The sequence below is a fragment of the Clupea harengus genome, chromosome 21 (genome assembly GCF_900700415.2).
Source record: "Clupea harengus chromosome 21, Ch_v2.0.2, whole genome shotgun sequence".
Classification (NCBI taxonomy): domain Eukaryota; kingdom Metazoa; phylum Chordata; class Actinopteri; order Clupeiformes; family Clupeidae; genus Clupea; species Clupea harengus.
Genome location: NC_045172.1, coordinates 16,174,295 through 16,196,833, shown reverse-complemented (window position 1 = coordinate 16,196,833; position 22,539 = coordinate 16,174,295). Strand labels below are relative to the sequence as shown.

Genomic DNA, 22,539 nt, shown 5'->3' with positions numbered 1-22,539 from the left:
GCAGTCACACGCAAAATTCTTAAGCGCCATACTTACCGGCCATGTTCCACTGACAGAAGTATGGCACATATCAAGAATTTGCTCAACATGTTTACAAGGCGACGAAATCAACAGTGAGAAACAAGCAGACACCATCCACAGGAGTCGCTTTATAAAAACGGAGCTGCGCTCAAGCAGCTAATGCGTTCCTTCACAAAACACCTAATTCACCATTTCTCCTCTTTGCGTCAAAGGGATTTCCATCAAAGACTTTTTTAATCCAGCAATAAATCTGAAAGTCCCGTTCGAACAGCTCCCAGAGCTTTTGCGACGCAGTTGGTTCACGTCTGTGGACAATGTCTCAACTAGCAAACCACATCCTCCTAGTGCATGAGAGATGTACAAACCAGTCTTGGAAGTGAAATGATGACGTTCACGTAGGTACAGTTGGGCATCCGCCTCCAAATTGAACTCTCTTGAGAATACATTCTGGTCCATCCCATTTTCCTTTTCTTAAGAATCCTTGCAGCATTCACTTATACCCACTTTGATCACCCACGATAGTCCAAACTAGGTGCTGTGAAGATTTCATTACATACCATTATATTTTATACCCAGTTCAATTCGGCATTAAATTGAACATTATAAGACCGATTGGGTTAGTAAAGTTCCCACACCCCCTTTACAAAACTAACACAAACATTCACAAACTTTACTTGGCCATGGTCAATACCGCTGGAATAATGGTTACCTTACTGAACAGAAAGAAGCAAATTATTGGTTGCTCAAATTATTCAAATCTATAGACTTTCATGGCACTTAGGGTCTGTCTGATCTTTAGTACACTGGCTGATGAGAACTAACTTCCCCTGTCTTCTTGGCAACAGGTGTTTGGGGTCGAGATGGATTTGTATTCAGCTGAAGTTTTTTTTAACTCTTTTGAATAGTCTAATAGTCTTTCAGATAGGGGAATGGTTTGGATAATCCATTCGGTTATCATTTTTTATAAGTAACTGTTGCTTTAACAAAAGTTGAACTGTGATCCGGTGCACTTGAGGGAAAGCACTGACACAAACATTACTAACACAAGTTCCAAATATTCATGAAGACAGCACAGTATGGGATATCAATGTCATCGGAAATCTGCAAAATATCGCTTTTTAAATCAGCAGTCTCGCCCTGTGGTCTTCAACTGGAATTCAACCGTAACGTCGAACCGTGAGGAGCTGAAGTGGTGACGATGACGGAGTAACAGAGCACCATCATGTGGTACAATGGGGAATTACACCTCCAGTTTGGCCAAGAACAGCTTTTACTACGTATGATAAAGGGCAGAGCCCTTGTTTAATGTTTTAATCACCACTGAAAACATTTAATCACTTGGTGATCATAATAGCTGCTTGATAAATGTTAAACATACATACATCATGGATCATGACCGCAAGCAACGGTATTTGAATGATATCGTCTTAGATTAACTCTGGCAGCTATTATAAGACTGAGGACAGAGGCTAGTAATTATCATTACTGTCCAACAGGACCAGACACATAGTGCTTTTCCAAGACCACTAATCAAAAATGGCTGCCATGTGGGAACGGGCGTCATCAAGGGCGGCTTAAAATGGAGGAAGGCGTGGGCACCCTGGGGTGGGGGGAAGGGAAGGGGATGGAGAGGGAAACTTAAGCAGCACCAAATCCTTGAGAAACAGCTGCACACCAGATGTGGCCACTATCCCAGAGACCGCTGGGATAGGCGGAGTCCTCCCGCACCACCGCTCCAGCGCAGCAGGATGTCACGTCCTGGGTTATCCCCCCCCCAGCTGCTAATCCAGTGAGCCATCAGGACCAGCCACAGCTCTCTCTCTTGTCTCTCTCTCACGTATTCAAATGTTACAGCAGCAGCAGCAACCATCACACAGGAGCCTATTCAGTCTAGCAAATAAACATGACATTCTGAACAGTAATACCTAGACACTGTGGCTCTTTTCTAGAAACTTCTTGGACCAACACAAAGGTTTTAATATATTCTCCCCATGATTAATCAATATGATGATCCTGGTGAGAACTGTATTGGAACCCTGATTATGTCATTGCGTTGTACTCTGTGAAAACGTGTTCTACCAATGCAGGTCATGCATTTGTGATCTAACATGCAAAAACCTCATGCTCACATATATGAAGAATGGCTGTATTGCTTTTGGTACATGATGCTTTTAATGAAATCTTTACAGTTGGTTTGATGTCCAGTCATCAATAATCTTCCCCCCCCCCATACATTACATACTGGATTCCTTTGAGAGCTCTGATTGTTGCAGGAGGATCCTAGTGTTCCAGGTCAGAATAAAGAATGCTGGGATATGGTCCATCCATATTGGTCCAAGAGGTGATTACAATAGTTGCATTTCCAATGCAGTGGGTGAGTCTGCTCTGCTGAATCGGTTTACTCAGTTTCATGTGCTTCTTGCATGTATTCCTCCCATGAAGAGAGGATTTATAGTTCTCTTAAAAAGTCTCTAAATACATCCATATACGTGTGGAAAAAAAAGGTCATCATGTACAGTATAGAAAGCATTGTATTTCAGCATTAAGCAAACCGTCAATGGACTCATCAAAGTTGTTCCATAATCCTTCACCCAGAGTCCAACAGCAAGGAAAAGTATCTCTGTGGGCTTTATAGGGGGTTAGCCGTGCAGACCAGGTCCTCAGGGAGAGCCTTGCACTGAAGGGGAGGTCAGGTAAGAGCAATCCCAGAGGCAAGAGTCCAAAGTCAGGCATCAAAGCGCAATTAGCTGGCTTGTCAAAACAGTGCACACTTCCAACTGTGATGGTGGTGGGGGGTTCCTTTCGAAAGGTAGCATTGTTGTGTAATCGCAACAGTTTGATCCCTTTTCACCTTGTTTCCCAAGCAAAAGGAAATCGCTCTCTTTTTGTTTCGGCCATTTTTCAGCTCCGTCTGAGAGCATCGCGAATAGCAAAAAGCTGTCCATGCTTTGTTTCTCCCCTACGGGTGTTTGTCACTTGAAAACATGTGCACACTGTGCAATTAAGTAAAGAATTCAATAGTTAAAAGTTAAAAGTCCTTAGAATGTATACTCAATAAATACTTAAGGGGAGAAATAAATGCCATTGTACAATGAGTGAAAAAAGGATCCAATCCTTACTGAGCATCTGAATCGTAAGAAATGTGACCAAAAATGGAGCAAGTAAGAAGTTGCAAATACAAAGAATGAAGCTCTCTTAGTCTCACTCATCAGTCTCTTGAAGCTTAACATTTAAAAAGAGCTGGAATATGTAAGTATAATACAAAAAAAATGGATTGAAACAAAAACAAAACAAACATTGTGATTAACATTGATTTTGGCCCAGAGGTATATATATGTCTTAATCTTAAAAAGCCAATTTTGAACTATTTTTTCCTTCACACAAGGGAGTATCAAATACTTAATTGGTATGAGATATTTCATCAACAAGCTCACCTCTTACTATTGGTAACAGGCGCTTATACACTTGGGGAGAATCATTCTATTTATACATCAAATGTACAAAAGACCCCAGAGAAGTCAAAAACTGGGTTTGGAAAATATGTTTTAAAAACAACACAGAATTAGGGGGCACTGTTGTGCAACACATTTCAGATTTGATTGACAGCCAATTAGTCAATGTTTGGCAAAAGAGGACTTGTTAGCCCTTTGTAAATTCTGTTTTGGTTCCTCAATCCTTTATTGCATATGGCATTAATATGAGAGAGCATGTTGACATAGATTTGCATAGCATTCAGTCTGTTTTTCTCATGATTAGGTGTTCTCAAATGAAAGGGGGTAATAGAAATGCTTTCTGTTGCCTCAGATTTGGATGGGATGTTTTTTTTTTTTCATTTTCCAAAACGAAGTTGTTTGTTGTTTTTACAAGGGAGGTGGAAATGGTGACATTTATATGGAAATTAAGCAAGGGATTATACAGTACAAATATTCAAGGCATACATGGCAACTGTATTTCTTTTTTTTTCTTCTTGTTCTTCTTTTGTTCTGCTTCTATCATGCAAATTACAGTATGGACATGGCAGTCCATCTCCCATGATGAAGGGATGAATGTATGACAGTATGAACAAATGAACAGATGAAAAGACAGCATCTCCAGGTAATCAATGATCCCGGTCGACAGATCTAAGGTAATATGGCATGACTGTGTGTGTGTGTGAGAGAGATAGAGAGAGAGAGATAGAGAGAGAGTGAGGGTAAATGTGGACAAGAGAGCAGCTTCCTTCTCTATGTAGGTGACACTGCCCCTCTGATGATGGGTTCCCTGTTGAGGTAGGTGGCCCAGTACACTAGGTTGAAGGTCCCGAAAAGCACGGGGAAGATGATGCGGGACATCTTGTCGATCTTGCTGACGCTGTTGTAAGTCTTTTTGGGGTCGGGCTCGCGGAGCTCGGCCGCACGCATCTGGATGGTGGTGCTGTTGGAGATGGTGGAGATGGCCACGTCTTTGGTCATGTTGGGCGTGAAGTTGACCCCGGCCGAGCACACGTTGTTGGGCTTCTTCGACAGCATCATGGGGTCCCGCTTCTACAGTGGTGGGGGGGGGCAGAAGGGCATAGTGAGGGGGGGTTAGGGGAGATTGTTCTTACAGCAGAGGACGTGTTTGTAGAGTCACTGGGAGACCACTTTTCCTCGCTCTCTTTATCTCTCACTAGATTATGCTTTCTTTCAGTCATGCAAGTACGCAAACTCATGCTGGCACACACACACTTGCACACTTAAACACACACACACCATTTACTTGCATGAACTATGTACGAACATGACCTCATATACTCTTTCTATCTCTCTTTCTCTCACACACACAGACACACACACACACAGCCTGGTTTACTTTGTTATTTTAACCTGCCATGGATAGAGACTGTGCCATTGGGTTTTAAAGAAAAAAAACAACAAAACATTTCTTTCCTCATAAAGCTGTTGTGTATTTTTTTTTTCCTGTGACATTTCTATTGTTATTCCAATGACATTTATTACTTTCATTTCCCAACCTTACACAGTCCAAACAACGGGATTGGACAGTGTGTGTGTGTGTGTGTGTGTGTCTGTGTGAGTGTGTGTGTGTGTGTGTGTGTGTGTTTGTGTGTGCGCGCGCGCGTGTGTGTGTAGGTTCTGTTCTCTCCTTCTGTAATCCTTCAGTGTCATTATCACTGCCCCATTTTTTCCTCAGAGAACACTTTTTTTCCAGAGCGGTGGTCAAAACCAGTATTGTTCCCCTTTAAAAATGTACAACTGACAGTATATAACCCCACCACTAATTCAACATGGAAGCATTGGAGATCGTACTTTGAAAAGCGTTTGGGGCAACTGCTGTTTCAAAGGTACAGCAAGGTCACAAACCCATAAATTATGAAACTACAGCCATGGTGATTAATACGGAGTGCTTGCTCACTGACCCACACCATAATTTGTGATGGGTATGGATGGTATTTAATCAGTGGCACGGGTTCTATGTTGATGATATCCATCCAACGCAATCCCAGAAGATGTGCTTACCCGCTGTAAATTAACATGCGGCCCGCGGTGACAGACAATCAATCAATGCCCCATGTTGTATGTATAGAAAAGGTCCTAAAACAAAGTAGTTTGACACACCAAGAAAGAAGTGTGTGTGGTTGTGTGTGTGGTTGTGTGTGTTAAATACCAAAGGCATTGTGTTATTTTAACTCTTTAACTAAAGCAATGTGTTCTCATTTTAACTCTTAACTGCATTCTTTCTTTCCGTTCCTCTGTGCGCCTCTTTAACTCTGTTTGCAAGTTTTTCTCCTTTCCCAGAGACCCAGTGAAAAGCTGACTGCACGACGCTCCTTGGGAAGAGCTGTACCCTCAGGCAGGGATGTCTGCTTCATGGAACCCAAGTTTATGGGACCATTTGAGACATCATTATACACTTGACTGTACTTTTAACTAACACAAGTGGGAAGTCAATGTTTGATCTTGGTGTGGGGGTACTGTTAGGTACTGTGCACTGTACACCTAACCAAAGGCCACCCATCTGCTATGTAGAGTATAACCTACTGTGCCCACTGCCTAGCATATATACATGACAGACATGCGCTAATGACCTTGGGATGCTGTGCCCACTGCATAGCATATACATGACAAACAGGCACTAATGACCTTGGGATGCTGTGCCCACTGCATAGCATATACATGACAAACAGGCACTAATGACCTTGGGATGCTGTGCCTCCATGGCTTTCTTGCCGTCCCAGGCCCAGCTCCTCTTGGTGAAGTAGTTGACGGTGGCAAACTCGATGAGCGCGGAGAAGGTGAAGGCGTAGCAGACGGCGATGAACCAGTCCATGGCGGTGGCATAGGCCACCTTGGGGAGGGAGTTGCGAGCGCTGATGCTAAGGGTGGTCATGGTCAGCACCGTGGTCACACCTGAAAGGTGAGCACAGGAGCATCAGCACAGGAGTGCATCTACCTGATGACCCAGGCGGCAGTATTGAGTTAAGTGACATGGAACAGACCCAATCTCTAAACTAACTCAATTGAGCTTAATTGGACAGCCACTCACTTATCACCCCACACACAAACACACACACACACAGATGTCCACACGACACAACATCTCTTACACATATACACAGGAACACAGAAAAGCCATGTCCCTGCTTACATAAGCACATAATTCATACAAAGTAATTATTAATACAACGCACTTGATTAATATATTCTTAAGTCATTAACAGTGTTTGGAAATTATCTCCATCAATTTTGTCAACGACATCCATAAGTACCACAAGCTCTGTAGTGGTCCATATTTAGCATTACAGCGTGACTTAAAATGCCACATGCTCTCACCAAAGACGGTCCTTGCTGGCACTGACTCTCGGTTGAGCCAGAATGACACTTGTGACAGAATGACGGTCATGAAACAGGGCATGTAGATCTGGATGACGAAGTAGCCGATCTTCCTCTTCAGATAGAAATGGGCCATCATCACTGTGTACTGTCCTATGGGAGACAGAACAGAGCTGGGTTTGGACTTCTAATCAGAGGCTCTGCATATCAGAGGATTTATTCACTGTTGTGAGGCCAAGAAGAGATATTATTTTTGTCATGAAACACTGTATTATAGAGGAATAAGGCTAAACATGAACAGGTGGTTATTTTTTTATAGTTTTTCAAGTTTTATTGATTTATACTTTTTTTTGTCATTAAACAGATATTGTGCTACATATTATTTGTAAATAAGTTATCAACATCAAATGGAGAGTTTTCTGTTTGTTTTGCTTTTATTGTTGTTGAATTCCATCTTAATATTGACTGGAATGGAATATCAAAATATCACAACCATTGTTTTTAATAAACACATTGACATGATTTGAACTTAAGAAGAAATGACAATAGCATGGGTATAATTCATTTAAAAAGCTAAGCAGCGAAACTAATCATAGATTATTTTTTTTCTCTCCACTTGACACGTGTTTGCTTCACACTCAGTAATGTGCCAGTGTGAGCAGGAGGTAAATCTTCAGCGGTAAAAAAAGATAGGGGAATGAGAGAGAGGGAGAGAGATAGAGAGGGAAAGAGGGGGGGGGAGAGAGAGAGAGACAGAAAACATAATATCCTGTTAACCAACTGAAGATTGCATTTGAAGCTTTTAAAAAATCCTTTCTAGCTTCCCCACTGCCGAATCCACTGAATCAAATCCACTGATGACTGCTGCTTTCTCTGGGCAAAATCCGATTTTTGTAGCTCGCTAATCCCTTGTCACAATCTGCATCCTGTCGTCAGCAGTGCTCGCCAGCCGCTCAGTCCCTTGTCTCTCCGTCAGGCCACACTGGTTCATCCCGAGGGAGGTAAGTACAAGCGCTCGAAGGGGGGGCTCGCCCACTACACTGAAACACCCGGCCGGCCAACTAAATCTCCAGGCACCCCCAAGAGTGTGATGGAGGGGGGCTGACCTGCCCAGCAGAGAAGCTCGCGATCGTCCGAGAGGAGAAAAACTCTCCCTCCCCCCATAACCCCCCTCAACCCTACCTCGGTCCTGAACGTGAAAAGAAAAAGAAGAAGAAAAAAACCTGAGAGAGAGAGAGAGAGAGAGGAGAGGGGACATGTCTCAAGCGGAGACGTTGCCCAGTCCACGGCACCAATGACTCAAGCCGACCGCCTCGTAGCCCTGCTGTGGCAGACACCAGGGGAACGCTCACTACCACTCCACCACGCCTGGACTTTTTGCCTTTGATGCATGGAGCCGGATGCGCCTCGGAAAAAAAGACTGAACATGTTCATTTGGTGGATTTTACTGCAAGGATTTTGGAGTGTCTATGGGGAACTTCCTTTCATTGCCGAGAACAACGCAGCCATGCAAGTCAACTGGTGAGTGTGGCAAGTTTCATGAGAAATATATGTGGTGCACAGTCTCTCAGTTCTAATGGCAGAAAGTAGTGCTAGAAAATACAGCAAATGAATGGTTTATTTTTTTCGGAGTGGGGTATTGCGCGGCCATCTTGTGCTATCTTGAGATCGGAAGTGAAATTTAGGCAACATTGAGAAGTCGCCAAGTCCACTGTTAATTCGTATTTATAGTAGGGCTTTGGTATAGCTAGTGAACGGAAACGATGTCGTGTCATGTTCCTGCAACTGAGCCTGGGTTAATCTTGCCTTGATTTAGCAAAGAGGGATTGTACCTATGATTAGGCGTCTTCTTTTAAGACTACAGCCCCGTCCACTTGGGTGCTGGACCCTAGTGGCCTCCTGCAGGTTTGGCAGCCAATGGCTTCGCCAGGTCCATGCCATGCCACAAGACACTCTAAACCCACTAACAGATGGCAGTGTGCCACAGGTTGGACGCAGCTTGCAAAAAAAAAAAAAAAAAAACCCTGTAACTGAACAAGCCTGACAGCACTGAGAGTAGCTGAAGAAAGCTTAACGTATTCTGTGCTTGACTTAACATTCTGGGTTTAGGGCCTTATCCATGATCCTAGAGAGATTGTGGGACTCACTCCTCGTTAATGGGTTGGAGGTTAAATGACATCACAGCGGACTGCACGTCTCTGTATCTCTCTCTCTCTCTCTCTCTCTCCTCTCATCTGTCCCTCCATCTCAACCGCTGCCGCTCCCCTTCGAACGCTTGCTAGAGAGAGTGGTGGAGAAATCCACACTTTTAATAACCATCCGCACAGCACATGAGTGCGGCCACAGCGGCAGAAGCCCCAGAAGCCCCAGCAGCAGCAGGCGGTGGTGGTGGTGGTGGTTGGTGGCAGGAGCGTATTAGAGGCCTTCTCCATGCTTTACATAAGAGAATTAAGCAGATGCCTTTCAGTCCCACGTGGGTCAGCCCCACCAGCCAATCCCCGCCCTCCGTGTCGCCGTCCTCTTATGCAAAACACAGGGCGGCCCCTGATGGAAGCGTCCGCGCGGATTAACCCTAGTTTTCTAGCAGCTCAGGATAGGGATAAGTGTTGTTTGCTTTTCCTGCAGGCTCTACACCAGGACAGCTGGCAAGGCCCTGGACATGATATTTCCCTTGCGCTCTAACGCAACTCCCTGCACAAGTGTTTTAAGATTACAGCATTATGTTGGGTTGCCATTGCTTGGGAATAGGGGGGACAATTACATGTGGGTGACTGAATGGGACTGATTAAAATGTTTTGTCACGTGTGTGTGTGTGGCATACTTAGTTCCAGAGTATTTTTCTACTCTTCATTCTGACAAATGCTGCCTTTAAGCTAGCTTTCCACTGGAACATTTTTCTAATTCAGGGCCACCTGGACCATCTGTTCTCAGAATAGGAAAACAATGTACCCACTGATGACAAGCTGCCATTAAGCATATTCTCAAATGTGTGGGCGGCATAGTCAAGTGTTTTCAACACAGTCCAATCCTAAGTTTCAGCTGGGGTCATCTATTTCTGTGTTCTATAAAACTGGAATGCACTCCAGCATGTGTAATGGACCCTCATACCTCGGCTGGTGTAGATGTCCTCCGTGCCAGCGGTTTGCCCGATCAGGTGGTACTGGTTCAGCCTTGACCCATCCTCAGCTACAACCACTGACTTAGCGGCGCCCTGGGTCCATATGTAGACCACCTCAGAGAGGGGGTAAGCATCTGAGGAAAAAAAGTGGGGTCGAGTGGGCAGGAGAGTGAGGGATAGGGCATGTGGGGTAAGGAGAGAGAGGGAGAGATGAGGGTGGGGGAGAGATGGGGGCAAAGGGGAGCGAGAGAGATAAAAATGTTGGCCTTTTCCGTCGTTCAATGCATTCTCTTGCCCAAGTTGCCAAAAAAAAACATATTCTGGAATGTCAAATACATCGAAAAGCACTTGTAAATAAATAAATATAAAATACAAATATAAAGACACAGAACAAACACTACCACTCTAAGTCTATTAGAATGAAATATGAACTTATATATTAACTATTATCAGGAAAGGAGACAGCTGTTAACAAAACTCATTAAGTTTCAACCTACAACAACTATCTCTGTACTCTCAGATTTTTAGATCCTGATGCCTTTCAAAATTAGCTTCACTCCTGATCAGGAATTTCTTCCTCCTTAATTGCCAAAGTTTCATGAGCCAATAAAGGTTTAGCATCTATACAAAAACAGACACAAGGACAGACTCCCGTTCCTGTCCTCCCTCTCCTTGGCCTATAAAATGTTAATTATCATTAGATCCTTGGCAATAATGGCATATTTTAAGTCTTTGATGTTTCGGTTCAAGTTCCAGCTGCCAAGTACCTCAGACTCTGCCAGTCTGAAAGAAGGCTGTCAGCTTTGGATGCAGACAACATCACTGGTGAATATGTATTCTTATGGGGAACCTGGCTGTTTGGTAGCCTCTGGATGACCCAAAAGGTGAGCTCAGCCTGTTGGCTCAGGTTAGCCAGCCAAAGCAAACGCATGTTGGTGACTGGTGCTTAAATAAGGTGTTTACAGCTAAATCCGTCTAGGTGTGTCCCAAAATTAGATAGGAGAGTGGATTCTGTGCCATGGGACAGGATATAGAAGTAGTAGAGGATTAAGTAGAGTAGTAAAAGAGGTGCTGGAGAGAGAGAGAGAGAGAGAAACAGAGAGCTAGTGAGGGAGTGAGAGAATTGAGAGAAAGACAAAGGGTGTGATACAGAGAGAGAGGGAGAAAAAAGAGAGATATAGAGTTACAGATGAGGAGAGAGAGAAGGGAAAGAGATAAATAGAGAGACAGAGTGACATAAACAGAGGGATAGAGAGTGAGGGGGTGGGGGAAAGGGAGAGAAAAAAGGAGGGAGATACAGAGATAAAGAAGAGAGATATAGAAAGATAGAGTGACATAGAAGGAAAGAGAAAGAGAGAGAGCATGTACAAGTCAGCTGGTGATCTTTGTGGTGTGGCAGTGCGAATCTCTGGCCCAGAGCGAGGCGCCTGGCGGAGTGTGTGTTTGCACTGCGTGCCGCTAATCGCTCAGGCTGTGATTAGAGCTGACAGTCATTGTGACCTTTGACCCAGAACGCTGAGCTGAGCGCGAGCACCCCCTCCCCCAACCCCCCCCCCCCCCCTGGGCAGGGGCTGTGGGGTAGCGAGTCAGTTGCAGGGGGACTTAACCCAAACAGCCATTTGGACAAACAGAGGGACGGGGGTTTGCTGTTGCCTGTAACTTTTTTCCAACGTACCATCATGCACTGCGGTATCCTCACAGTTTACAGAGCAGATGAGGGCAACTCTTGAGGCATAAAAAAACATTTTGAAAACTAAAACTTGTCTTAAAGTGTAGCTCTAACAGTTGGGGCTGCAGGTCAAATACAACTTGGTAAAGTTCAAACTGGGTAAATAGTTTTTATATGTTAAATCTCCAGTTTGATAGTTGTGAAACTTAATCTTTTTTAATATAGTGCTTCAGTAAAATTCAGTAGAAAATATTTCTTTGAGATACTCCAGGTCAGAATCATGTAACATACTTATAACTTGGGCTATGGGTTTAATTTGGTTAATATATGTATGGATACTGAGATTGCAATTACAGTATAACCTTTTTTTTATAGTATTTTTTACCTCCCTTTTTTCTATCCCTTTAACACTTTAATTAAAATAAGAGTTTGTGCACATCCTGTTCTCTCTATTGTATTGTAGACCTCTCAGGCTAAGGTCTCTATGTTAAATATAAACAACCTAAATAGATTGGTAAATGGATTTCATAATGAGCTTGGATGATGACAATTAGTGTGTGTGTGTGTGTGTATGTGTGTGTGTGTTTGTGTTTGTGTTTGTGTGTGTGTGTGTGGGGGGGGAGGGGCTTGTGTGTGGGCGTGTGTGAGAGTGTGAGGGTTTGCGTGAGTGTGTGGATGGCTGGGGTGTGGGGCATCCTTACGATACTTCAGCTTGTGTGCTTACCTACTGGATTAGACACTTCCCTCACTCTCTATCTAGTAGAGTTATGGCTAGTGTCCCCCTTAAGCCCTGTCACCTGCAGAGACGTCTACACACAAGCAGCTTGTCCTCTTCTGTCTCCGACCCAAATACACACAGGACCAATACCTTTAGTTTTTGCTTTCCCAAAGAAAAAAAATCATTTTTCCCCCCCTCACATTTAAACACCTTCAATCGTGATTCTGAACACTCATCTTTCATAGCAATAGGCAGTCACAGTTAAAACACTTTAAAAAAATCCTTACTGGACCACAACGTTGAACTGTTATCAAAGTGATACAAAGGCCAGTGTCAATGTCAAGTCACCAATAGACACTTTTAATTCTGTTAATCAGAAATCCAATTGAAGGGCATTAAGGCCTATATCTCTTTAGCAAAGCCAATCTACTGTATAAACAATGGACACAAATGGCACAGAAATGAGAGTAGTTGAAAATAATGATGTGTTGTTTGCATGGAGCTACATGCATGCAGAATATTGTAAACTGCGGCACAGATGAGTGCTAAATATAGATTTAAAAACTAGACAATAATTATGTTGCCTAGAGGCTTAATTATGTATTTGCATGCTAATTAGAATGTTTACTCAATCAAAATATACGATCTGTTAATGTATAACAAATTATTAAATGAAGCTTTACTCCACACACTTATGTGGGCTGCACTAAAAGTGACAGCTGAAAATAAAAGCCTGGGATAATTTGTATGCAGTCTTACAGCTTTCCTTTAGCAATGTATAAAACATCAGAAGCAGCAAGATACTGTGTGACCATAACATGGCATAAGCCAAAATCATCAGTTGTAAATAGCTCTCTTTCTCTCCTACCAAGGTTGTTTTACTCTTCATTCCAATAGTGTTTATTTATCAGCTTATAAAACTATACTGCCTGCATAATAGCTCTTGGGATGAAACATTCCAATAGTGTTTATTTATCAGTTTATAAAACTATACTGCCTGCATAATAGCTGAGTTACTGAGGTCCTCAAGTCCCAAAGTTTTATTTATTATTATTTATTTAACTCAGGTTTATTTGTGGCCAGTGCCCCAGGTTAGTTGCAAGACAGCACGCAATGGCAAATATATAAGACCAAACAGACGCAATGGGACATGTCTAAAAATGTTTGTGAGGAAAGCATATCAAAGGCACACTAACAGAAACAAAGTTATTTTAGCACATTGGGCTATAAAGGGACATACACAGGGAGGGTTATCACAGGACAGGGGACATCCATTCCCTTTGGCAGCTCTGCATGCAATGCCATGCTACCCCCAAAACTAACATTTGGACACTAGGAGGTTATGAGTATGTTTTTCTCACAAGAACACAGAGCTTGATGTACCATATTTTTAGAAATGTGCCAGCTAGTCTGTGCTAGCCAGGGTTAGTTGTGTTTATTTATTTGACTTGCTTTCACAAGGGCAGAAATTATAATGAGGAAATTCCAAATGTGGCTTAGAAGAGATGGATGTAGTGAAATGCCAGCTATCCTCCTAGGAACTATATGTGTAGGACAACACTAAGGGTATCTGCAGTTAGTTAGACAATACAAGACACAAATACGACTTACCTCATAGCACAAATTATACTGTTGGTCAGATGATACAATACCACATGAAGCAATATGAATGAATGTGGTATGACATGATAGATGCCAAAACAGTATACGACGAATATCCCACAATCCCTTCCTGCATCTGATGACTATGACGTGTCACAATGAGAGAAGTGTCTAGCCACGCCTGCGATCAGACCCTTCTCAATCAGCTAAAGCCCCATGCTAAGCCGACACAACCCAAGTCAGTGTGGGCTTATATCATCATAACATGCAGGCGAGCATCATAAATGATGTAATAGCTTGGCTTGGTGGTCTTGTGATGTAACTGGACCACGGCACTTTCGAGGAACTTCTTCACGGTTTTTAGAGGCATGTGCTGGTGCTAGTCGTTTGGTCCAGATGGGACAGTTTGGCTCCAGTAGAGCACATACTGTCCTGAGCGCACTATGACCCCTCTGGGGAGATCGGGAAATCCTGTGCTGTCGTCACTATGAGTGTCTAACAGCTCCACTTGGACCTGGTCCACTGAGTCAATTCTCATACGTCAGTCCCATTTATATTCCACTTTGAGTGTTTGTGTAAGGGGGGTGGGGGGGGGGGGGGGTTCAACTGACCGCAAGCTTCTGCTCATGTGCCCAGCCCAAGCCCAGATCAAGATATCTGATGAAGGCAAGCATTAAGAAAAATCGAATTGATGCACTGATTATTTTCTGCAGACAGTGGAAACATAGTTTGCTGATTTTCAAACCTTTGAGAGCTCTGTGAAGAGTATGAAAAAGCTTTGTAAATGTACCCTCAGTTGCCATATTAGGCAGAAAAAGACTTCTCTAGCTATATGCTGTAGGTCACTGACATACTCTAATGACTAACATGGGTCTGAATTTTTTTTGTGTGACTGAATGAAGTGAACTGGGTGAGGTATCTACACACTTGTTTCCTTGTCCTACAGAGGAATAGCCTCCATCTTGCTGTACTGCCTCAGACTTCCTCAAACGTTCTCCTCAGTGTCAGTGACCCTCAAGATATTTCTACACCTTAAACTCTAAATCAATAAGACTTTGTTTGGCCATATAACCTACTAAGAAAAAGTTATACTTATTGTCAAGTGTTACGTGTTTTACTATAAAACAAAGTTTCAACTCAAAGGTATCTTTTTACCATTTTCTATTTTTCCAAAACAAAAATAAACATTTCCACATTGTTTAACATGCATCCATAACACAGACTGCATCCAAAACACAGATCACACTACGGTGTATGATAGCGTTTGATGAGTGTAGGTGAAAGCAATTTGATGCGGCGTCTTAAAATAAAGCCTGCGATCAGTGGTGTCCTCAAGTCCACAGCCACAACCCGTGGGCCCGCAATCCTCTTACTAGTGTCCTAAAGTCACACTAACAGAAGGCCTCTGAGCAGGGATTTGAAGGTAGGTGACATAAAGCACAGTTATAGAGAGAGCAGGCATACATTATGTAGGAGCAAAACTATACATCTCTGATCGTCAAAACATCGCTGACAGGCAGTAACCATGGTAATGTCATCACTGTTCTGTTATAACTGTTCTGATATGGAAAGCAGGGTTGAACTGAAGTAACCTCTCACAAATTGCATGGATCAATTGCCATCAAGGATACATGCATGAGTTTTAAGATGACTGACAGTGAATAAATATTGGATGCAAATGTTAAATGAAAATAGGAAATATGAATATTTTAGATTTATATCAGCTTCTTCGTGCTCAGTTCTTCTAGCAAGTAGTAGAAGTTGTATGAATCATAATATGAGGTCTGAATGTGTTCATAATTTCTAATTAGGTTTTGATGTTTCAGACACTTGATAGGGCCATTGAAAAGACAGGAAATGAAAGATAATAGCTAATTACTGCGGCCAAATGAAAAAGAGAATGATTTTGTGCGTGCATCAGGCATTTTCCATTCGTCACAAACACTATAAATATGAATTATTCACATGGTCCAATGCATGACCCCACTTCAAAACATTATCCTCAGAAGAGTCCAGACACCAGTGAGAGTTCAGGAAATGCATGTGAATGAAACACTGATCGTGGGTCTTTAAAGACACGGTGACATGCCTGTCTGGGTACACCTACAGCAATAAATACAAACTCGCTGAGGAACTCACAGCTTCCAAATTTCAGTGGGCAGGCATGGGCATCCATTGGGAAGTCCTCCAACTGCATGGGACACTCTGCTGATATGGTTAACCTACAGGCACAATGATTAAAACAATGTTGGTTTGGCATTCTAATCAATAATTATATGTAGACTGTAGAGCATTACAAACAATAACAGGTTTTAGAGAAACAGAAAGAGAGAGATAAAATAACTATGTTTCCCTGTGTTTGAGTGTGTTCCTATTCTGAGCCAGTGGGATAGAGAGAAAGCAAGACAGAATGTGAGAAAGACAGGAAAAAAGAAAGAAAAATGAGAAATTTCCCCTTTTTCAGAAAAGTGTGCAGATTTTATTCTAGACACTATTCTAAAAACAAAAAATGTTACACTGCCATCTTCTGGACATCCCTGAGCGTATACTTTCTCTCGACTGTTTATGGGATAGGTTTCTGTTACAACAGCAGTAGGGACAAACTGTATGCTTCTTCACTAAATCCCCATCTCAGAGAAGACAGTAGTTCCCTTAAAACATCTCACAGTGAGAGAACAACAAGCTGTCAGATGATTTCTAGAACACCCCAATTAAAAATGACTTAATTGGATAAAAATACATTTTGGATTGCTCATCATAGCGGAAGAATCATGAGACACAGCATACACACACACACACACACACACACACACACAACAGACCACAGAGCAGTCTTGAATGATCTTGGGGATTAAGGCAATATGAGGTTTTAACGGGCTGACATTTGAGAGATTTGGGAACAGTGCCTTCCTGTGGCAACACACCAAAACAACAATGCTGATCGAGTGGACTGAGAAAATGTCCTTTCAGCAAGTCTGTGTGGAAAAAAAGGATTGTGTGGTTGGTGGGGCGGGGGGTGGAGGATGGGGGGGGATGGGGGGGGGTGGTCTCTTGGCATGGCGCGAAGGAAACACAACACATCTTTTTCATCTTGTTCGTACTCATGGTGGACACAGCCGGCGGTTCTCCCCGGTGATAACTTACAGTGCCACGCGGTTCCTCGAGCACGGGCAGCACTTGCAGCCTGCTCTTTGTCTAATCCCACGGAGTGCCTAAACGCGCTCTCGGCGTTTAATTTGCGTGATGCATGTTCTCTTGCTCGCATTCTGCCTCTCCCAGCTAATTATCCCGCCGCCCGTGATTTCCACATGCAGACACATGCGACACAATGCCTGCCAGACGAGACGAGATGAGATGAGATGAGATAAGATGAGATCTTTATTGCCTGTGGCTCCTGAAAGATTGTGCATGTTATAAACCTATGGTTGCCTTAATTTCCCAGCCCTGTAAATGGGAACTTACTTGGAAGTGGACGGAGCAGCAGCTGATTAAATGCAACACCTCAGTGCTTTATTGTGTTTGTGTGTGTGTGTGTGCAGGTGTGTGTGTGTGTCTGTGTGCAGGTGTGTGTGAGTGTGCATTTGTGTGTGTGTGTGTGTTTGTGTGCAGGTGTGTGTGTGTGTGTGTGTTTTTGTGCATGTGTGTGTGTGTGTGTGTGTGTTTGTGTGCAGGTGTGTGTGCATGTGTGTGTGTGTGTGTGTGTGTGCTAGTGTTTATGTGCAGGTGTGAGTGCATGCGTGTGTTTGTGTGTGTGTGTGTGTGTGTGTGTGTGTGTGCGTATGTGTGTGTTGGGGCTAGTCCAAGTGCTGTATCCATCTCCTCTCCGTTTCTCATTAGCGTGGCACTTCTGCAGATGATTAAGAGCAGGAGACGTGGCCATGCAGGTTATTTGTAATTGGTTTACTGCCACTGTCAATCCGATCTCTATATGAGCTATTGATCACACTGGGCCTCGGGTTCAACTATATCCCCAAGCGATACGGCGGCGTCAGCGGATCATCGCACACGCATGCCCGCTCACTTCAAATCAGCAAACCTTCAATCTGGTCAGCCTGCCTGAACAGCTGACTGAGGAGAGACACTTTGCTTTTATGAAGCAACGCTAGACCACACCACGCATGTCTACGACAGTCCTCATAGTCCTTCTTTTTTCTTTGCTGCGAATAATACATTGTGTTGGCCCTGGCTTGACATAACCCTTGAGACAAGACTTCATGATAGTCTGTCTAAAGTGTCTGGTTTCCCCACTACAGGGGTCAGGTCCTAAGTCATTCATACAACAATCTTGTAGAGGCTTCACACTGTGACATTTGATATACTGTGTGTTGAATGCTCTGTGCACTTCGGTTTGAACTCAAACTGCTGATGGTACATAGATACTATGATATGCACCATGGAGTTTATGAAAAATGACTGCATTTCAGCATCAAGGCCCTGTATTTTTTGCCCAGGTGCCGGTAGAAAACACCTCATTGGAAAGCTAGCAAGAATACATTTTTATGCCATTGAAATACCAGTTTATGAAACAATATTAATCTTTTCAGCGTTAACTTTCACATATTAGGAAAGGCTGTGAACAAGGTGGCCATGACAGTTTTTTTCTGTCAAGTGAACACAAAAACACCATTAAAAAACATTCTTCCCCAATATTCAGTGTGGGTTTTTGTGAAGCTGTAGATGCAGTTTTAAAGTGTATAAATCAAATATATTCAGGGATCAAGGTAAGGTCTTTTTCGCTCTGAATTGGGCAGGACATATTTTATGATGCACTGTGCAAGCAACATTTCCACACAGTGCACACAGTGTTCCTGTACCTCAAGTAATGAGAACCAGGTGCAAACACCCCAAAAGTCATTGGTTCAATTCCCACGGAGTACACACAGGTTAAACCTACATAGCAATCCACCTGAGTGCTGCCAAGTCGCTAGTCTGCTGGACACATACCCGCAATATGTATCATGTTTCTTGTGAAGCATAAAAAGCTAACTTCAGCATTCAGCATGAGCAAGAGCATACTGCATGAGGTAGAGGCTGACAACTCTCTGTTATCAGCCTCTGCTATAAGCCACATGGGGGGCCGGGGGGAGGGGGGGGGGGGGTTGCGGCGGACATGTGGTCTTACCTCATGGTGTACAACAGTGTTCCATCATCCTGTAGACGCAGGAGCTTGTTGGGGGTGGTCATGTTGTGAGCGATGGACTTCTTCCCGTTGAGGAAGAAGGTGTCAGGAGTCCAGATGTTGCTGGCCAGAAGGTTGTTGAGAGGGAGCCTCTCCATGGGCCCTTTGAAGCTAAGCCTCTCGTCCTTCCAGCTTTGCCGGAAAAACACGTCGATCGTGTACTCCTGAGTAACAGAACAGTGAGAGAAAGCAGTGATAAAATACTAATCGTACATTATGAGGCTGCATGAGAGGCCAATTTGACCTTTTAGCCAGTTTAGGTATATGTTGTAGTTCAGATATCCAAATCATCAACATCACATATTTCCACTAGAAATTAAAATGAGAAAATATTTAAAATATATAAATAAATATATTTATTATATTAAATTATATATATATATATACGACATATATATATATAACAAAACATTCGACTCTGTTTATACACCCAAGACAGTTGGACTCAGTTCATATCTATTAATGTATGGCTGTTTTAATATTGAACAATACAATGCAATACCAGCAAAGGAGGAGAGCATCAATTATTTATCATCAGCAACTTACCATTTCAGTATCTGAGACTGGGCCGAAGCTTGTAACGAATATATTGGTTTTTATCTCAGTAACCTTCTCTGTGGATTCGAGAGAATGGATGTTTATGACACAGAAGAAAGGGAAAAAAGCATACAATGTGAATAGCATTTGTTAGAATGTTGCAACATTTCCATGCAATGTTAATTTCCTCTTCCTCAACATTGAGCTCTTTGAGATGCATTTTTAGTGTTATTTCATTTCTGTTCACTCTTATTTTCCCTACTAGGGTTTTACTAACACAAATACTAAGGTTAGCAGAGAGCCCTTCAGGCTGAGGGGAGTGTAAGAGTGATGTAGCATGCACACTCATCCCTTCACTGCCTTTCCTCTCCACAGTGGCCTCTCTGATCGTGTCAAGATATTGGCCCTTTAAGCAAATACAGAAAGTGGACTTCCTCCTCATTGAAAAGAGCATTTGTATTGGCTCTCAAGGTTATTGAAGAAGGAAGTGATCTTTAAGAAGACTGTGATATATGGAAGGTTGGCATTGGGAGCCATTTTCACTTCGAGCTTGATCTATTACTGTGATTGCACGGCTCTAAAAGGGAGGCTCAGTCTGCTACACTCTAATTCTGCACCCCGAGACGAGTGCAGCTGGATGAATACTGCACGAACTCAGTGTGATTTGGGATCATTTTCCCCAGGTGTGTGGCACATGTAGAGATGGCGCCATTTGGTGTACCAGACACACACACACACACACACACACACACACACACAAACACACATGCGCACGCACGCACACACACAAACACACACACAAATAGATATGCACAGAAGCAAGGACAGAGGTATGCCCCCACACACACCGACTTATACACACACTCAGGCAGAAACACACACACACACATTCTTGTGTATGTACACAGTGCACTGTACATCATATCAGGCCATTGATTTATGGACCCATTTACCCGTTTGAGCTAGGACAAGCATAGTTTACACATTTATGATTAAGAACCCTCCAAACTTAAGCCACTATCGTATCTGTTATATGTCCAGGTATGTTTGCTTACCTCCTAGACCTGGACGCAGTCTGTTGTCATAACCATCCAGTAGTCCATCTAATATTCGCGTAAATATAGTTATGTTGTCATTTGCCTCAACTTCTTTCAGGGGCTCTTCTGTGGTATCAGAATAGCTGCAAAACATATGTGGTGGAAAATGGGTGATGTTTAATGTTTGGTATCGCTGGTATGCTGTGGTTCATGCATTGGCTTGAACAGCACCGCTGACCCTAAAGTGAAATGAACGACTTTGAGCTTCTAAAAGTTTTTTAAGGCCACGTTCAATGTATCGGTTATGCAGATGCAGATGTAGGTGGATAATATGTACGCTGTGATTAACCGCCAGAATGGAACATACGGGCAGCGTTGAGAGAGAAAAGTTTGATTTACCTCGTCTGGCAGGTGACGAACAGCAGCAGCATAGACGCCAGGATGCGCCTCGGTGTGAAGACGCAGCCCATCCCCTCCTCTTGCCCTGGAACAGGGGAAAAGGAGATAAATGTGTTAGATGTTACAGACACATAAAACAGTATGCTTGACTTTCCTCTATTGCTATTATTTCAAGCGTTATCAACGCGTACAGTTATCAACGTGGAAGTGTAAGAAGGTGCACAACATTTTTTTTCTCAGACATTGATTCCACGATACAAAGCATTTCAGACTGTACACAATTACGTCTGGAGTGTTGGCTGATCCGATCCTTAACACAAGTCAGTCCAGATATCCTCAATCCCCTCTCACCACCTTCGTAGGTCCATCTTGGCTTCTCCCGATGAGACCGAAAATTATACCTCGAAGCGACCTCCCCATTTAACATATTAACAGTTGCGCACTCAACAGCCCGGTAAATGCTTGCCTCCTATTCCGTTCGGTACCAATGCCAATGTCCTTGACTGGGTTTCTTTCAATTACGCCTTTGAGCCTATTATTGCTGTAGAATGAAATGTCTCCCGATTGCTGCAAGTGTTTGCAGCATTACTATGCTCCACTGCGTATGATTTCACAGGCAGACTACGTCTAGGGCAATGTCTTTTTTTTTTGACCGCTTTCGTGAAAATACACTGGAAGAGGCACCGGAGGGGAGTACTTAATTCACTGATTTTACATACCTTTAATCAATAAAGCAGAACGCATACCTGAGTGGGTTCGTGCCATTGCTACCGGCTCCAGTTGCATGCCATTGAGGAGGGGTTCAAAATCCGCAACACTGAGAGTATAGGTAGGTCGCCGTCTCGGGGAGACTGTCCGCTCTGATTTCACCTCTGGTTGTAGGACTCTTGTATTGTTCGTTCCTGTTCAATCGAGAAATGACTGGGAACTCACAGCGTGGGATGCGTGCCTCCGTCCTGCTACGCATTCTCCAAAGCCTCGGACGAGTATCAACTCAGCATTCACTGGAGACAATACTGTCTAGCATACCCTTGATTGGAAGTTGGTTGTCCAGTGGTTGTCACAGCGGGCAGCCCGCCCTTTCCACGGGAGAGACTTTTCCCCTTCTCACCCCCGGCGCAGCTTGCATTATGCACTGCACCTATTTTTTTCTGTCTAATGATTCTACTAGCTATAATAGTGTTCGTTCCGCAAAACAAAACCCTGAAGCTTTCAGGTGCTGTTTAGGTCGCTTTTCCCAAGACCCAACTCTTACTATTCATTATGCTGTGGCAAGTAATATGTTTCAACGCACGGGACGTCACAACGCATCGTAAGCCATAATTAAGTCCTTAGGGAGACATTTTCTGAGTTGAAGGGCAGGGCGCTCCGTCCAATTCAAGGGGAAAGAATGCTTATATCCTCAGGATCCGATAAAACAGTACCAAAACGCCTACATCTTCAACCCGAC

The 22,539-nt window shown here is 43.3% G+C and overlaps 3 protein-coding genes across 6 annotated transcripts in view; 1 reads left to right on the top strand and 2 right to left on the bottom strand.

The window, feature by feature from the left end:
* The window catches only part of LOC105911715 (gamma-aminobutyric acid receptor subunit gamma-3-like), a 49,373-nt gene extending 48,961 nt beyond the window's left edge, over nt 1–412 (bottom strand). Inside the window, exon 1 of the mRNA XM_012840544.2 lies at nt 37–412. Within this exon, the coding sequence (XP_012695998.1) occupies nt 37–89 (53 nt within the window). The 5' untranslated portion in view covers nt 90–412. The remainder of the gene's footprint in view (nt 1–36) is intronic.
* A 1,762-nt stretch (nt 413–2,174) lies between these two features.
* On the bottom strand, nt 2,175–21,915 carry LOC105911714 (gamma-aminobutyric acid receptor subunit alpha-5-like). 2 transcript variants are annotated; one of them, XM_012840543.2, is made up of 10 exons: nt 21,836–21,915; nt 21,090–21,174; nt 20,709–20,833; nt 19,663–19,730; nt 19,060–19,280; nt 16,077–16,159; nt 9,939–10,082; nt 6,831–6,983; nt 6,196–6,407; nt 2,175–4,544 (listed from the first exon to the last, which is right to left on the bottom strand). In XM_012840543.2, the coding sequence occupies exons 1-10, from the start codon at nt 21,873–21,875 to the stop codon at nt 4,245–4,247; spliced, it is 1,431 nt and encodes a 476-aa protein (XP_012695997.2). In that variant the 5' UTR covers nt 21,876–21,915; the 3' UTR covers nt 2,175–4,244. The 2 variants fall into 2 exon arrangements, with proteins under 2 accessions (XP_012695997.2, XP_031414192.1); XM_031558332.1 differs by lacking the exon at nt 21,836–21,915 and adding an exon at nt 21,375–21,818.
* LOC105911775 (gamma-aminobutyric acid receptor subunit beta-3) overlaps nt 7,186–22,539 on the top strand; it is a 36,541-nt gene continuing 21,187 nt past the window's right edge. The window contains exon 1 of one of the 3 annotated variants that reach the window (XM_031558327.2): nt 7,186–8,351. In XM_031558327.2, coding sequence (XP_031414187.1) covers nt 8,221–8,351 — 131 coding nt within the window. In that variant the 5' untranslated portion in view covers nt 7,186–8,220. Of the gene's footprint in view, nt 8,352–21,871; nt 21,919–22,539 lie in introns of those variants that run through there. The other 2 variants (XM_031558328.2, XM_031558331.2) reach the window with 2 other exon arrangements.